Below are 18191 nucleotides of genomic sequence, written 5' to 3'. Positions count from 1 at the left end.
ACACAAAAGAGAATGAAAAAAAAAAATCATAATCATTTGACACAAAACTCCAAAAATGGGCCTGACAAAAGTATTGGCACCCTGCCTGATACTTGGTAGCACAACCTTTGGACAAAATAACTGCGAACAACCGCTTCCGGTATCCATCAATGAGTTTCTTACAATGCTGTGCTGGAATTTTAGACCATTCTTCTTTGGGCAACTGCTCCAGGTCTCTGAGATTTGAAGGGTGTCTTCTCCAAACTGCCATTTTCAGATCTCTCCACAGGTGTTATATGGGATTCAGGTCTGCACTCATTGCTGGCCAGTCTCCAGTGCTCTCTCTCAAACCTTTTTTTAGTGCTTTTTGAAATGGGTTTTGGGTCATTGTCTTGCTGAAAGACCCATGACCTCTGAGGGAGACTCAGCTTTCTACCACTGGGCCCTACATTATGCTGCAAAATGTATTGGTAGTCTTAAGACTTCATAATGCCATGCTAGCAAAGCAACACCAAAACTTCAGGGAACCTTTGCCATATTTGACTGTGGGGACAGTGTTCTTTTCTTTGAAGGCCTCAATTTTTTTCCCTGTAAACTCTATGTTGGTGCCTTTTCCCAAAAAGCTCTATTTTGTCTCATCTGAACAGAGAACATTCTTTCGAAACGTTTTTGGCTTTCTCAGGTAAGTTTTGGCAAACTCCAGCATGGCTTTTTTATATCTCTGGGTCAGAAGTGGGGTCTTCCTGGGTATCCTACCATAGAGTCCCTTTTCATTTAGATGCCGACGGATAGTATGGGGTGACACTGTTGTCCCCTTGGACTACAGGACAGCTTGAACCTGTTTGGATCCACCATCCACACAATCTTTCGTTGAAATCTCTTGTCAATTTTTTTTTTCCGTCCACATCTAGGGAGGTTAGCCACAGTGCCACGGACTTTACACTTATTGATGACACAGCGCACAGTGTATACAGGAACATTCAGGTCTTTGGAAATGGATTTGTAGCCTTGAGATTGCCCATGCATCCGCACAATTTTTCTTCTCAAGTCCTCCGACAGTTCTTTGGTCTTCTTTCTTTTCTCCATGCTCAATGTGGTACACACAAGGACACATAACAGAGGTTGAGTCAGCTTTAATCCTTTTTAACTGGCTGCAAGTGTAATTTAGTTATTGCTACCACCTGTAATGTGCCACAGGTAAGTAACAGGTGCTGTAAATTGCACAAATTAGAGAAGCATCACATCATTTTTCAAAGGGTACCAATACTTTTGTCCGGCCAATTTTTGGAGTTTTGTGTAAAATGATACTGATTTTTTTCCCCCCATTCTCTTTTGTGTTTTTTCATTACAAGCAAAATCAATGAATATAATATTACCAAAGCATTTGTAATTGCAATCATTTTCTGGGAGAAATCGAGTATTATCTGACAGAATTGCAGGGGTGCCAATACTTTTGGCCAGCAGTGTAGGCATGTGCCGATTACCAGTTTCAAGGTACACCGTGGTATGAAAACGTCATGGTTTAAAACTGCAAAAATTCGCCGTCATAACGTCCCAAAGGTAATAGCTATTCTTTTTATGTCCCAAAAATGCATGGAGAAATGCCTCGCTTGCAACTGTAAGGCTCAACCCTCCTTGCCTTGCACAGCCAGACTATTCTCCCTGTATTTTTCAAACACTGTGAGAAATTGTCTGGGACCCAGTCCATTAATGGCCTCTCGAGCAAGATACAAAATCAACCGTCCAATCAGATTCGTTTATTTGCGTGACATGTTCTTAACGAGTAACGTCACTCTTGCGCGCCGAAAGTCGTCTCTACAACAACACAGATGGCCAACGGGAGAGCCGAGAATATGTTCCAATTCCGCGGTAAAACCAGTTTTAAATTACCAAAAACACATCGAAACAAGTCATTGACAACAGTCAACATTTCTCGTGCTAGCCATGTTGAATAAACTTCTCCATTCTCCGCTCACGCCAATTACTTGTCGCTTTAATAACGTCACGTCTGCCCGTCACTGATTGGTCCACTCCGCTGTCTGTTTGCTGTGGCTTGCTCCGCCCTCGGAATTTGATCCGCCGGACGGTCGCCAGACTCAATCGCTGGAACAGCGGTGAGTCTGGTACAGTGCCTTGCAAAAGTATTCGGCCCCCTTGAATCTTGCAACCTTTCGCCACATTTCAGGCTTCAAACATAAAGATATGAAATTTAATGTGAAGTGGAACAACATTTATTGGATAATTGAAACTTTTTTAACAAATAAAAACTGAAAAGAGGGGCGTGGAATATTATTCGGCCCCTTTACTTTCAGTGCAGCAAACTCACTCCAGAAGTTCAGTGAGGATCTCTGAATGATCCAATGTTGTCCTAAATGACCGATGATGATAAATAGAATCCACCTGTGTGTAATCAAGTCTCCGTATAAATGCACCTGCTCTGTGATAGTCTCAGGGTTCTGTTTAAAGTGCAGAGAGCATTATGAAAACCAAGGAACACACCAGGCAGGTCCGAGATACTGTTGTGGAGAAGTTTAAAGCCGGATTTGGATACAAAAAGATTTCCCAAGCTTTAAACATCTCAAGGAGCACTGTGCAAGCCATCATATTGAAATGGAAGGAGCATCAGACCACTGCAAATCTACCAAGACCCGGCCGTCCTTCCAAACTTTCTTCTCAAACAAGGAGAAAACTGATCAGAGATGCAGCCAAGAGGCCCATGATCACTCTGGATGAACTGCAGAGATCTACAGCTGAGGTGGGAGAGTCTGTCCATAGGACAACAATCAGTCGTACACTGCACAAATCTGGCCTTTATGGAAGAGTGGCAAGAAGAAAGCCATTTCTCAAAGATATCCATAAAAAGTCTCGTTTAAAGTTTGCCACAAGCCACCTGGGAGACACACCAAACATGTGGAAGAAGGTGCTCTGGTCAGATGAAACCAAAATTGAACTTTTTGGCCACAATGCAAAACGATATGTTTGGCGTAAAAGCAACACAGCTCATCACCCTGAACACACCATCCCCACTGTCAGACATGGCGGTTGCAGCATCATGGTTTGGGCCTGCTTTTCTTCAGCAGGGACAGGGAAGATGGTTAAAATTGATGGGAAGATGGAGGCAGCCAAATACAGGAACATTCTGGAAGAAAACCTGTTGGTATCTGCACAAGACCTGAGACTGGGACGGAGATTTATCTTCCAACAGGACAATGATCCAAAACATAAAGCCAAATCTACAATGGAATGGTTAAAAAATAAACGTATCCAGGTGTTAGAATGGCCAAGTCAAAGTCCAGACCTGAATCCAATCGAGAATCTGTGGAAAGAGCTGAAGACTGCTGTTCACAAACACTCTCCATCCAACCTCAATGAGCTCGAGCTGTTTTGCAAGGAAGAATGGGCAAGAATGTCAGTCTCTCGATGTGCAAAACTGATAGAAACATACCCCAAGCGACTTGCAGGTGTAATTGGAGCAAAAGGTGGCGCTACAAAGTATTAACGCAAGGGGGCCGAATAATATTGCACGCCCCACTTTTCAGTTTTTTATTTGTTAAAAAAGTTTAAATTATCCAATAAATTTTGTTCCACATCACGATTGTGTCCCACTTGTTGTTAATTCTTGACAAAAAATTAAAATTTTATATCTTTATGTTTGAAGCCTGAAATGTGGCGAAAGGTTGCAAGGTTCAAGGGGGCCGAATACTTTTGCAAGGCACTGTATACCAGACAACAACCCTCCCCCACCGGTTGTTACTCAGTGTCAGTGAGTCAGCTGTGCTACACGATGGCTGGGGGAGGTAAAACTCCTGAACTTTTTTTCCCCCATCGAAGAAAATGAAATCACTGGTATGGGAGTACTTCGGCTACAGAAAAGTTACAGACGGCCACGGCTTAGAGGGGGGCCAACTGACATGTAAAACCTGTTTGCGGAGCGTGGCTGCCGAGGAGGCAATACCTTCAATATGATTTCGCATTTATTCAAAATTAAAGGTTAGTAAACAGTGTCATTTCATTTTATTTAAAATATTTCAGTTATGTTTTGTAATTTAAAAAAAATATATATCTTAACTTAACTTAACTTACGTTCCAGTTTGCTAATATGTTTTGAAAAATAAAAATCCTGATCAATGGAAAAAAGATTTTTTTTGTTTTGTTTTTTTTTTAAAAACCCAGATATCGCAGAATAACACATTTTAGAGCTGTAATTGCAATACCGTGATACCATAAAACCGTGATATTTTTCTTAAGGTTATCATACCGTCAGAATCTCATACCGGCAAATGCCTAGGTAGACAATAAGGGAATTAGCCACTGCCCCTCAGGCCCCTCTGGGCCAGTGGCTTTTGAAGTTCACTGGCCCCAGTATCAAAACCACTGGCTCAGGTCAACGTGTCAACTATTGATCCTAATAATCACAAAAAAAAAAACAATTTGTTTGAATATTTTTTTTTGCAATAGATTTAATGAAAAGTGCAGAAAACGGTACAAAAACATGAATCTAGTTCAAATAATCCTATTATAATTCCATAATCATATAATGTATAATGTACAAAAAAGGGGCGTAGCCTAATTAATGCAGCCAGTGGAGGGCTGTCATCCCACAAAGACTTAGTTCTGTGGCCAATGTGTAACCGGTCTACATGGAGCCGCCCGACGTGATCTGTCCCCCTCGTCCAGGTCAGGACTCGCACCCGCGCGCACAACGCGTCTAGCAGGAGAGTGGCAGGAGAGTGCGCTGACCACTAAGCCAAAAGCCCAGGCTAGCAGCTTTTATTTAGCTACCACTCTTGAATGCATCGGGAGGGAGGTTTCCATGCACTGCTCACAACGGACTTGCGTGCACCCATTTTACATGACCAGGGAGTTTTTGCGCTAAAATGATATTTATAATTTTTATTAGTTTTGTGTAACGTCGACGTGTAAAAAACTTGGCATGTGGCATCAGCATTTACCCATTTTCAACTTTACGGCATGCACCATCCCAGAACACTAATAACCTAACCAGAAACATGAATACATCCAAATCGACGACACTGACCACTTACCCATATTTTAATGTTTTTGGGAAACAAACACACACCAAAAAACATTTTTGTTTTCATGGGAGCTCCAGGCGGAGGCAGGCCTGCGGGAGAGCCACGTATCTGGGCGAAGCTTTTAAGGCAATTATGGCTAACAATTTTCAAGCTAAACCATCGTAATGACGATATTGTTTTCTTTGTAGTCACATGGATGAATTATCTCATTATGTTCATACCAAAGGTTTCATAATAGGGCTGCAGCTATCGAATATTTTATTAATCGAGTAATTGACTGAAAATTCTATCGATTAATCGAGTAATCGGATAAAACATTTTTTTTAGGTAAAGAGCAATTATACATATACATGAGAAAAAAAGACATTTAATCCAATATTGAACCATTTTCAGTCAATCAATGTCTTTATTTTCGATGTACATTGTTGAAAACAGCCAACAATTGCATCTAAGATGTGACTAGAAAAAAAAATTCACTGCTTTCACTCAAAAAACTTCTAGATCTTATAAAAAAACATATTTTTTCCTAAAAATGTAATTACGCTTGATAACACACATCACTTGAAAGCTACAGTACGTGTTTTTCCCACGTGCTTCAATTTAATTTCCATTTGTGTCAAGCTATTTTTGAGTTCTATTTAACTTTTAAGTTAGTCTAAACTGTAAGTACTGATAGGATTTTGAGTTTTTGCAGTGTTCAAAATAAATGTATGATACCGCCTGTATTGGAGCACATTAGGGACCAGTGCTACTTGGTGACTACTGAGCTAAAACTGACAGTGATCTTTATTATGTTTTAATTTTACACCCTAATCACTCTACAGCGCTGTGTTTTTACAGATTAAATAAAGCCTGTATGTAAGACACGTTAGCCACGCATCGACAGTGGTCATAATCAATAGAAACCTAGCCCTCCGAGGGGCTAACGTTACGTGATCGAGTGACAGTAACGTTATATTTACTAGCAATGAGAAGTCTACTGCTTAAAGATGACGGCTGTTTACTAACGCTGCCCAGACGCGGCTGAGTCTGTCATTTCGCATCTAGTCCTAAATGCATGCGATATCTATGAGACGCATCGGACACTATCTGCTACCACACTAGCATCATGCGGGCGCAGTTTTTAGCAATGTCGCCGTAGTTTGTAGTGGCTGTCGGCTGCGGTAATTTTTTTTTTTTTTTTTTTTAGTGCTTCCTCCTCTACGCACGTGACGTCAGCGCGTTGTCCCGCATTAAAAGTAGTCCGGGCAAAACGTGATGCTTAGAGCTGGCAAAATTAAACGATAAAATTACTCGGATCAGTTTTTAAACTCGAGTTACTCGAGTTGCTCGAGTATTCGTTTCAGCTCTATTTCTTACCCGTTAACTTTTCGCGAATTTACTTGTCTGCGTATGTGGGCATTGATATGCACACCTCACGGTAAACCTTGTTTTTTAGTTTCATCGTAGCAGAGGCAATTCCAGCAGTCTCACCACTGGGGCTAAAACTTTCTCTCCCTTTTGTTTTCATATTGGATTTTGCTTTCCCTCAACTCTTCCGGTTACTTTATCTTCCTTAAGTGGTCGTTTTTCCCCGGTGCTTGGCCAGGTGCTGGAGGTTTCAGAATTATGTCGTCGTGTAGTATAACGTTAGGTGGGTACTGAGATGCTGACAATCAATCAGCAGCAGTAATCAGGTTGGGCATGTTCACGTGGGAGCGAACGAGGTGTGTCTTTATCCCATGGAGAGAAAACGCTGCTGTATAGACTGTAAAGGTTGTCTTTGATCGGGGTAGTGTAATGTCATCAAAACACTGGGATTTAGTATGAAGTAAGACTTTTTTTTAATTGGTTGGCACCCAGTTCAGGGTGTACTCTGCCTACTGCCCATAGTTAGCTGGGATAGGCTCCTGCACCTCCGCGACCCTCGTGAGGAAAAAGCGTCATGGAAATAGAAGAATGAATGAATGAATGACACATTATTTTTAATGGCTCCAATCAGGCCAGTATATTGTCGACCCCTGATTATAGTACAATATATAGCAGACACAAATATAGTACATTCCCCAACGCCACTGTGATGACATCACACAAAATTCAGTACAGTTCTGTTGACGTAGTTCACTGTTTTGCGTCCTGACTGCAATTTAATGGCTTTAATTCAACCATATCACACAGACTCAAAACCAACTTGTAAATGAGTACATATTGTTATATTCTTCTTCTTTTACTCCAAACGTATGCAGGGAGAGCAAGCGGTCTCTGCTGGAGGAAGGTAGCATTATGGCCAGCCTGAACCACGAGCGGGTAGTCAGGTTGCTGGGCGTCATCATGGAAGAGCGAGGCTGCTCTCTGGTCATGGAGTTGATGCCCAGGGGTAACCTTTTGGCCATGCTGGAGAAGGTCAGCACTGCACCTAATGATAGTTTACAGCTATGTATGATAATCAATTCTAATACATTTGTTTTTGTTATTTAGGTCATTGTGCCCATATCAATTAAGGGCAGGATTATTTTAGAGATCTTGGAAGGCATGGTTTACCTTACTGAGAGGAAAGTCATACACAAGGATATCAAACCGGAGAACATTTTAATTGACAAAGATTTTCACATCAAGGTACAATTCTCCCCGGTATTTATCTTTTACAATGCATGAATGCATTTCAGCTGGTAAGAACCGATACTGAATCCTGCACATTCTTGCAAAACAAAGACAACTTACTCTCTTGATCTTATAGATTGTCCAGCTTTTCTGGAGAGTGCTGGTATATATCTTTTACATTCAGGATTAAAAGAATACAGCAGATATTTTTGTGGTTTCTATTATCTTTCAATTGTAATATCTGTGGGAAGCTGTACTTAGTGATTATTTAAATGTGTGCAGAATCTACAATACATAACAGTATTTTCTCAACATTTCATGCTTGCCATGATTTGGTTGTGTTAAAATATTTTTAGGTTATATTGTCATTCTATGTATTTGTGACACATTTTCACTAAGAGCAACTGGGTCTGCAGTTCATAACCTGCCATAACTATTTCCCCACTTTGTCCAGATCGCTGACCTTGGCCTTGCCACCTGCAAGACATGGAGTAAACTCACCAAGGAGGAGTCCCTCAAGAGAAGTCGCATGCGGCCATCAGTAAGGACGAGAGCGGCGGGCACGCTGAGCTACATGGCGCCCGAACATTTGGAAAGCATCCATGCCCCCTCCACCGAGAAGTCCGACGTCTACAGCTTCGCAATCGTGGTCTGGGTGATTGTCACTGGCAAAGAGCCCTATGAAAGTAAGTTGGTGTCATTTGAAATGGGAGCCTCTTCTGAAGAATGCAAAATTATTGTTTTTGGTGTAAAATTAATGGTTTGATAGAACAACAGTTTGACCCTTGAACAAATTACTTCGATTTCCATTACCGTTTCCAAGGTGAAAAGTTGTGCCTCGATCAACAGTAAACCAATATGTATGTGTTCAGATGCAAGGAATGAAGATCAAATCAGCCAGTGCGTCCGCATTGGCAACCGCCCAGCAATGGACCTCATCCCTGACGACATGCCAAAAGAGATCATTGATCTCATGGTGATGTGCTGGGCTCACAACCCACTGCAAAGACCAACGTTTCTTGGTAGCAAACACCTTCCAAAATAATTTACAAAAGATGTTCTAACAGTGGCTACCACTTTCTTTCTTATCCCTTTCTTTAAAGAGGCCCACAACCTATTCCATCCCTTCTACGAGACCAAGCTTGCACCACACGTGGAGAGAGATTTGGTATATCTACATGTGAGTAAAACTTAATTCATCCATACATCCATTTTTATTGGTATTGCAGACTGAAGGCCTGTCAAGTTGCCCTTTAGGTTCTTGTGGACAAAAACTTTGAAATCTTCCTCTTCTGTCATTCATGAACTAATTGTCTTGAAACTACTAGTTATGTAGGATGGACCAATATCTATCAATGCCCTGAACCTGATTTTTGAATTTTTGTATCAGGGCTAATTAAGTAGTTGCAGATTATACAGGTAGTCCCCAAGTTATTAACGAGTTCTGGTCCTATGCTGGCGTCGTAACCCGAATTTCAGCATAAATCGGAATTAACCCTTTAAGTACCCCTAAATACCCCCTAAATCTCAAAATAACTATCCAAAAAACATGTATTATGCATCATTGTACAGTCCTCGCCAAGACGTCGGAGATATGTCCAAGCTACACAGCGAGCTAAACTGTAATCTTTCCCCTCTCACTCAGCTGCTCCTTGTGTGCGCAAATGCATTCATGTTTGTGTGTACATTTGCTCTTACTCGCGTGCGGAAGTACTACCTGCACTACTCTTCCTGCGCACAAATAAAATCGTGCATCACAAAACAAAAGTCAACAATATAGACAAGTTTCCTGAGCGAAATATGGGCGACGCCATCTTGGAGAATGTCTGCTCCGAACTTCCGGTTTAGAAAGAACAACATGTATTGCAGTGTGTTGAAAAAGTTAAAACTGCAAAATCAAGCCAGAGGAACCCACGGAATCTCCAAAAATGAATTTATTACGACGTAGATGAGATTGTATCATTGTTCTTATCACTTCGCTGAACATTTGTGGAAAAAATTATAACAACCTGTCAGCCTGTGTTGACATGTGGTATAGATTGATACCCTGGCCACTTGAGTGACCAAAATGAGGTGAAATTACAAATTATATTACCGAATGTAGAAGGGCTGACACAGATTTTGTTGTAACAAGGAAATACTACAAGGTATGTACATATAAACAGTCATACTATGTCCTTCTTTTTTATTCTTTTATAATGATTGCAATAAAACATTTTGACAAAACGATTCCATTTCTTGTTTTATTTAAAACGATTGGTGCATGTGCAAAACTAGTGAATAAATCACAATTTATAGAATTATTGGAAAAACTAGCATACAAGAATGTGATATGAGACAGCAGAGCTCTGGAGCCCCGCCAAACTTTCACCCAACATTACAGCCTCCAGACGGGCTTTCTGCCGCTGTCCTTGGTAATTCCAGCTCCAATAGCATATTTTAAAGTTGCTGCAGTTAAAAAGCTCGTAGTTGGATCTCGGGATCGAGCCGACGGTCCGCCGCGAGGCGAGCCACTGTCACCAGCCCCAGCCTTTCGGCCGCCCCCCAGGAGAACAACGTAGTCTCGATATATGTCCATCAATGTACAGTAAGTGTTGCTGTGAGGCACATCCTTATTTTCCCTTGCCTAACAGTGTTTTCCACCTGTAAATAAACGAACAAAAAACTTGTAACACTTGCATTTATGCGTTGACATAATTGTGCCATATACACGTACTGATTAGCAACAGGCTAGCAGCAGATACCATGTGTTGCAGCCACTGTAGTTGTAGTAAATATTAAAGATCATCATTTCGTAATTACAATCATCATCAACAATATCAAAAGCTACAAGTCATTTCATGCGCAAGATTTTAGCTTTAATATTTTTTGAACATGAAAATGCAGGGATAGGAAGAACATACCTTCAATAACACAGCGACAACATGGCTACCAAAACACTCAGTCTTTGTGGTGGCACGAGCTTGATTCCACATCTGCCTTCATGAATATGTTGTCCTCCCCTGTCGTGATGGTGGCAGATGGATGCGGTATTTCCAAATTGTCTTTTTTAAGGGATTTTGATGAGGGATGTTACTTCAGTTCCACTGTTGTTTTGGATGGAGAAATTGTAAAACAAGTTGCTAGCAGACATGTGTAAGTAAAGCGGAAGTACCTCGGAAACTTGTCAATAATTAAATACACATTACCAAACGGCAAAACAGTCATGTTAATAGAGGGGAAAAAAAGATACTATTAGGTAGAATAAGGTAGTGTTTACGTGACTTTTAAAAAAAAAACAACTGGAGACAAAATGGTGGACGAGAATCCGCCGTCGTAAAGTCGAAATCACATAAATCGGACACGTCGTAACTCAGGGGAACTACCTGTAGTTAGAAATTAACCAGTAGACGGCAGCCTTCTGTAGGTTAGGAATTTGCCAGTAGAGGGTATGTGCACACAGCACATGGACTTATTGGTGTCTTTGTTGCTTGTTGGTTACGAGATGGCCAATAGAGGGCAGCCTTCGGCCTATAGTAGCACATGCTGTAAGTGCTTGTTATGCTCACACCTTTACACCATTAAGGCGGATTTCATTTTCTCAATGCAGTCTCTATACGAAGGCCCAGATCAGCTTGTCGACAAGATGAAGTCATTGTCACTGACTGATGAATGCATTTCAGCTGGTAAGAACTGATACTGAATGCTGCATATTCTTGCAAAACAAATATAAGTTACTCTCTTGATCTTATAGATTGTCCAGCTTTTCTAAAAGTTACTCTCTTGATCTTATAGATAGTCCAGCTTTTCTAGAGAGTGCTGACGGTAGCGTCAATGTGCCGGTAGAAGCCAGTATTGAGGACATCGATGGCATCCCATCTGATATGAATGCAGACTCCGTGGCCGCCCAGCGTGAGCCAGAACCACAAGTTTCTTTGGAGGAGAAACTGCAACCAGAGTTAGACTACCACAAACATGGCAGCTACAACTGCAACAGCCAGTCTGACATTGTCAATAGCCAGCATCGGAAAACCCCGCAAAATATTCTGCCTAATTTAACAAATGACACCCTTAGCCAGTCAGAGAACAACACACCATTCGTGTCCTCTGTCCATTCCTGGACGAAAGCAGAACCAGTGCAGCCCAGCAGTCAGGAAGATGATTGGTATCATCCAGCGACTCATTTTCAGGAATCAATGACCACTTCCCCACTGAAGCCATCAGTCTTACAAACATCTACCAGCATAAATAATCTGCCATCTTTCAATCAAAAACATCCAGATTCCTATTTCCGGCAGCGATCCTGGCCTATTTCCTCAGTATCTGAAACGTCAGAGTATGGCAGCAATTTAAGGAAGAGTGGGACAGCACAAGATTATGGTACGTACACAGACAAGACAACAGTTTGGACAGCATTTGGCAATTTCTGATGGTGCTAACATGACTTGTCTTTTTTTTAAGGCTCTCTTTACATTAGCAATGCCAGAGGGATCCAGATAGGCAACAACAACAACCTCAGTATTCACACCCATGACCCCACTCGACATTTTTTGTCTCTTCCTGGTAACATATGGACCAGCTCTCAGCTCAGAGAAGGACTACAGAAATATGGTAAAATTTTGATTTAGTTTTTTGTTTCACAGTTTAATGAAGGAGTCATTCAAGATTCTGAGAAGTAAAGCAACAAGGTTAATGCAGGTTTTATTGCATATCAAGTGTCAGATTAACCTGAATAACAGCCTTGACAACTTCTTTAAAGTCAAACTAATATTGAGGTCAACCCAAATATTGATGTTGTTGTTATAGTGGGTACGACAGGAGAAAAAAAGTATTAAATAGGATTATTATGTGAATTAGAATCATATTTTGAGACGATTTGACTATATACAACAATTTAGCAAAGCGTAGATGACGAGAAATTAGTCTTTTAATCTGCCGGTTAGCCACGCCTACCATTATAGGGCTCTAGCGTCCCCAACAGGTGGATGACGTCAGCGGAGGCACGATTTCATCTGATTTAGTATGCAGCCCATTGAGGGGGAATTATTCACAACGAGGAAAACGCAACGAAGGGAGCAGCAAAATGTCATTGTTTCAGTCTCTCTACTTCAATATTTTTACAGGATATTCTTTTTATCCAGGTATTTTTCCCCGATCGCTAAATAAATGGCATGGTTATGACAAATAAAAGTCTTGTGCTAAATGGAATATGAAATAATTAAAATGCATTTATTCAAGACGACATGGCAAAATTACTTCTTAATGGTCAAACTGTCGACTTCACCTTTACTGTCGCACCTCCCGAACGATATTTTAAGCCACCTAAATCGGGCTTATGTCATTTCCCTTCCCCGGCTTCGGAGAATGTAAACAAACCAAGAGGCTTGACAGCTAGCCGACATGCTAACCCGAACCAAGTGATGTTTCAAAGTCTTCAAAATGGAAAATCACACATAACTAGCCTGGATCATTTCACATGACAACTGGGTTGTCGATTGTCTTCGCCGATGGGCAAACTGCCCGGTGGAGAGCAATTTATAGCTCGTTCCCCTGCTACTACGGACAGGAGAGCTCGCCAGGAAAAGCAGCTGGACAATGACCGCTGAACAAAGCGGCCGACGTCGCAGAAGCGTGTAGCTGCCAAATGGTCAACACGAATATGTCAAAATAATGCTTTACTACACGGCGAAGTCGTAAACAGAGAGACTCAGTGGGGGAGGGCGGCTGCAGTTGTTGTGCTGCTAACATGTGCAGCTAATGTGTATGAGGAGAGCTTTTTACATCCCCATCCGTGATCAAACGTAAATAGTCCTTTATTTAAAGAACGTTTGTAGTGTTTACTTTGTATTCGCGGCTATTTTTAACTCAAAGTTGCAATTTCTGATTGGTCGGAAAATTTGACAGAACACCGGGCACATGAGCACAATAAGCCGAATATAGTCCTCGCAACAAGCCGCCGGTGTTGTGCCGAAAAATAGCACAACAGCATGCATGTCAGCCACAAAATGCAAGCCACCTACATATTAAAATGATGCCAGTATTTGACATGATACAAAACACGAGGTTTACTCACTTCCTCGTAAGTCCCATGGTCCCACAGTAGTAGGGCTTGTTTTGGCCAATATCCACCGGTGAATGGGAACCTTTTGAAACCCCAAAAAGGCACACACTCCTCTCCCTCATACAGCATGATTTCGCTGCAGCCGTTTGGCTGGCGTGATGCGAAAATTAAACGTATTAATCCGCAAAATCAGCTGAATCATTAGTCCTTCTCATACAACAGTACAGCTGTATAGTGAAGAGGACACCTTCCTCCGTACATGTCACAGCACCCTCTTTCTCAACCCGAGACTGTTGCTGGAAGTCACTCATTTTCATGGCGCGGGATTCAAAAAAACTAAATAAATATAGCGATCGCTTCCACACACATCCAAGCGGTCCATTTCATTCAGGAGCATTAAATACCGCCTGTATTATGAAATAAACATGCTTTTTCGTGTCACAGGCACTTACTTTAAGGGCGTGGGTTCACGGCTCCAGAAAATCACATTGTTTGATTTTTAAAGAATTTACCGGTATTTCAAATTATGGTGGAAAATAATTATTTGGTCAATACCAAAAGTTCATCTCAATACTTTGTTATGTACCCTTTGTTGGCAATAACGGAGGCCAAACGTTTTCTGTAACTCTTCACAAGTTTTTCACACACTGTTGCTGGTATTTTGGCCCATTCCTCCATGCAGATGTCCTCTAGAGCAGTGAGGTTTTGGGGCTGTCGTTGGGCAACACGGACTTTCAACTCCCTCCACAGATTTTCTATGGGTTTGAGATCCGGAGACTGGGTAGGCCACTCCAGGATCTTGAAATGCTTCTTACGAACCACTCCTTTGTTGCCCTGGCTGTGTGTTTGGGATCATTGTCATGCTGAAAGACCCGGCCATGTCTCATCTTCAATGCCCTTGCCGATGGAAGGAGATTTTCACTCAAAATCTGATACATGGCCCCATTCATTCTTTCCTTTACACAGATCAGTTGTCCTGGTCCCTTTGCAGAAAAACAGCCCCAAAGCATGATGTTTCCACCCCCATGCTTCACAGTGGGTATGGTGTTCTTCGGATGCAATTCAGTATTCTTTCTCCTCCAAACACGAGAACCTGTGTTTCTACCAAAAAGTTCTATTTTGGTTTCATCTGACCATAACACATTCTCCCAGTCCTCTTCTGGATCATCCAAATGCTCTCTAGCGAACCGCAGACGGGCCCGGATGTCTACTGGCTTCAGCAGGGGAACACGCCTGGCAATGCATGTAAAGCACTATAAAAACTAAAAGGCATGCATTTCAATATAATGGTAAATAATACACTTTGACACAGGGGTACCCAAACTACGACCCGCCTCTACATTTGGTCCGGCGCTTTAAACAATACCAGAGAGCATTTTGATTTTTTTTTTTTTTTTTTTTCTCAATAGTGTTATTTATTTCCTGGCCTTTTTCTGTGAAGAACTCTGAGAGGGTTATTTGGTTATTATCTATTTAATTAATATTGTTATTATTATTTATTATTATTTATTATATTATTATTTTTATTTTATTTACTTTTGTTCTGTGAAGAATCCAGAAAGGGTTATTTGATTGGGGCTTTCTGAAAAACAATAAATTTTTACATTTAGGCACTTCTGCAATCGTCACACTTTTTCTGTTACAAACTGACCCCAGCCCCTCATCAGGGAAGGGAAAAGGTATGTGGCCCTCATAGGAAAAAGTTTGGGAACCCCTGCTTTAACACATATCACTAAAGGCATAACAACAACCTATATGCCAATATATACCAATATTTTTTATGTCTATTAGAAAAATGTTTCAGTAAAATACACATTCTTGTGTGTTTGCCACTTATTGCCACAGTTAACTTTGAGGCTTTGGGCCGCTTTTGACCTCGTTCTGAGTTTGTAAGGTTGTGACTTCTGATTAAACAAACTCGTTGCCAATCAAAACGTTTGTTCTTCTTTTTCCCCAAATTAGAATCGATAAGAGAATCGATAAAGAATCGAATCATTAAGCAATATCGATAATGGAATCGGAATCGTAAAAATTGTATCAATTCCCATCCCTACTGCTAAATGGCAGGGCTTAGGTTGACGGATCAGAAAATAGACCTCGTCCGTGTTTTAGTTTTGACGGACGGATAGGCAGGACTCAGGCGGATCCGAATCGGAGCTGAGCAGATCATGTGGACCACCTCGTATTGATTACAATACAAACGTATTTGTTGCATCATTCAGAACGCAGCGCACACGGAGAAATCAGAATTCCGGGGTAATGGGATGACTCACACATATGCCCCGCACAGGGCCTCATAGATGTGCACAAAACATATGGGATCAATGACTGACCCTTGTGGAACACCGCATTTTAAGGTGGTTTGGACCAATCCTGAATTTGGTCTCCAATCCCTATCAACTGCAAATGAGTGGAAAAGTTTTAAAACTGGCTTTAATTTCTCTTTTTACGTGCAGAGGACCGTGCTGTGACCGATGAGCACCTTGATGTACTGAGGAAAAACATTGGTGCCAAATGGAAGTCTTACGCAAGACGTCTTGGTTTGAGCGATGTAGAGATAGAGACCATCGAGCACGACTTCCACCTGGATGGCCTGCCGGAGATGGTGCACCAGACACTTCAACACTGGAAAATGAAGGAAGGGAGTCTTGGCTGTACAATCGGGAAGCTTTACTGTGCTCTTGAAGGTATCATTGACGTTGATGTAATTCTGAAAATTCTGAACATCTGTGCTTGTACTTCGTACACCAAATGAGCTTCTTTCTTACAAATCTCCCCATTCAATCGATTATTTTCCAGACTTGCAATACTATATGTTATACTAGTTTTAGTTTCTCATACTTAAGTTTCATTGGAATGGAGCCAAGCAGAAACCTGACAGAAATTGTGGGTAGGTGCCAACTCAATTGAAATTTCCATAATATGTTTGTATTTCCATGAATCATGACAGTACTTGTGCATTGTGCTTATTGCTCTTATAGAGCCATATTCTCCTTTATACATTTAGTAAACTATGTGGAGCTTAGTGTCAGATACGCACTCAGGGTGAAGCGACCCTAAAATGTGAGCGTTCTTTTGTTAAATTTTGCCTTTTAAACAGTCTGTGGTAAACTTAGCACTTTTCCTACTATGCACTCTAGAGGCTCAAGAAGATTCAGCCCTCTTTCAAGGTGAACCTTGCTATATAAAACTTGAAAACTTTCAGTTAGAACATATGTTGCCACATGTAAGCGAGTTCCAGAAAGCTATCATGAGTATTTAGAGAACCAACAAAAGGTATAATATTGAGTTCACGAAAGAGTCTATTGAAGCATTCTAGTTGTTATGATTATCAGGAAACATCAGTGCCAGGTGACTTTAGTTCATATACAACTACCATGAGCAATTGCATTTCAAAACAACGTTAAAGGACAAGCATAGATATAACATTGTTACAATAAAAGGAAGTATGTAGTTAAAAAAACAGCTGAACCGACCTTTGGGGGTTTTGATGACCACCAACATTTTTACTTTCTTCAGTAGACAAGATTCATTGTTTTCACCCACCACTCAGCCAAAGAGCTGCGTACTGTCCTTTTTTGTGTTAAATTGTGTTATTTGAAATGCTGATGTTTTTTTTTTTCTTTAAACACAGTTACACTGCATTTTTGTTAAACCTTTGAAATATGATGTAATGGCATCTGGTTTTGGAGAATATCTCAGCACAGAAACTGAGGACTGCTGGTCGGATCGCGGTGTCATCCTTTAGCTTTTTATAAACGTTCTGTAAATTCTGATCTGTCCTGTAGATATGTAGTTCTATTAAATACAGCTGGAGAATAAACTCTTCAACAAAGAATTGTCGCCCCCAAGTTCTTCTCCATCAACATACATTGACCTGTTAGGTCAAATGCAATTAGCTTGTGCTTATTTAGATATTATTTGCATCATTTTTACCATGAAAATAGGTAAAGCCCAAATATTGTTGGAATTTGCCCAATCATTGACTCACCATCCAGTCAATATGCAAAACAGTAAATGTTTTACTTGCATGATTTCAAAGGATAATGCCATGGTTGATAGTGTTGTTTATTGTACTCACTGATTACAGTAACAAATTACACATAACATTTATGTATTGATATTTGTGTTGTACAATACAAGTGCACTACGTCAAAGGTGTCACATCTTTGTTCTAAATGGAGTGCATTCATGCAGATATTAATTAAACATGTTTAGACAATACTGGAAATAACTCGATATATGGATGGCAGTTCTTCACTTGCAACTGTTTCTGTATGAATGACAAGCTAATCCCACGTAGTAAAGTCATCTCTTGAAAGGCTTAGAAATTGCTGTAGGGAACCCAAATGGATTTTATGTCAGGGTTTATGCGGGTCATAAAAAGCATTAAAAGTCATTTAATAGATTTTGTCAAAATTTAGGCCTTAAAAAGCATTAAACTAAATGTTCCAGGCATTAAAAATTATGTACACTTGACGGTTTAAAAAAAGTTTTTTACATAAGTTGTTTAAAGCAAAGAAGGGTCACTCATGGCTCAAAAGAAGTCTTCCCTT

General features: G+C 40.8%; 1 protein-coding gene across 1 annotated transcript in view; it reads left to right on the top strand.

The window, feature by feature from the left end:
* Positions 1-18191, top strand: part of ripk1l (receptor (TNFRSF)-interacting serine-threonine kinase 1, like) — a 20758-nt gene extending 2567 nt beyond the window's left edge. The window contains exons 2-10 of the mRNA XM_057857283.1: positions 7241-7397; positions 7473-7610; positions 8050-8281; positions 8468-8617; positions 8699-8775; positions 11185-11260; positions 11370-11954; positions 12036-12185; positions 16092-18191. Of these exons, the coding sequence (XP_057713266.1) occupies positions 7241-7397; positions 7473-7610; positions 8050-8281; positions 8468-8617; positions 8699-8775; positions 11185-11260; positions 11370-11954; positions 12036-12185; positions 16092-16390 (1864 nt within the window). The 3' untranslated portion in view covers positions 16391-18191. The remainder of the gene's footprint in view (positions 1-7240; positions 7398-7472; positions 7611-8049; positions 8282-8467; positions 8618-8698; positions 8776-11184; positions 11261-11369; positions 11955-12035; positions 12186-16091) is intronic.

This window comes from Corythoichthys intestinalis, chromosome 14 (genome assembly GCF_030265065.1).
Source record: "Corythoichthys intestinalis isolate RoL2023-P3 chromosome 14, ASM3026506v1, whole genome shotgun sequence".
In the NCBI taxonomy this organism is placed as follows: Eukaryota; Metazoa; Chordata; class Actinopteri; order Syngnathiformes; family Syngnathidae; genus Corythoichthys; species Corythoichthys intestinalis.
Note: the sequence above shows the minus strand (reverse complement) of the source record. Positions and strands in the feature narration are given on the sequence as shown.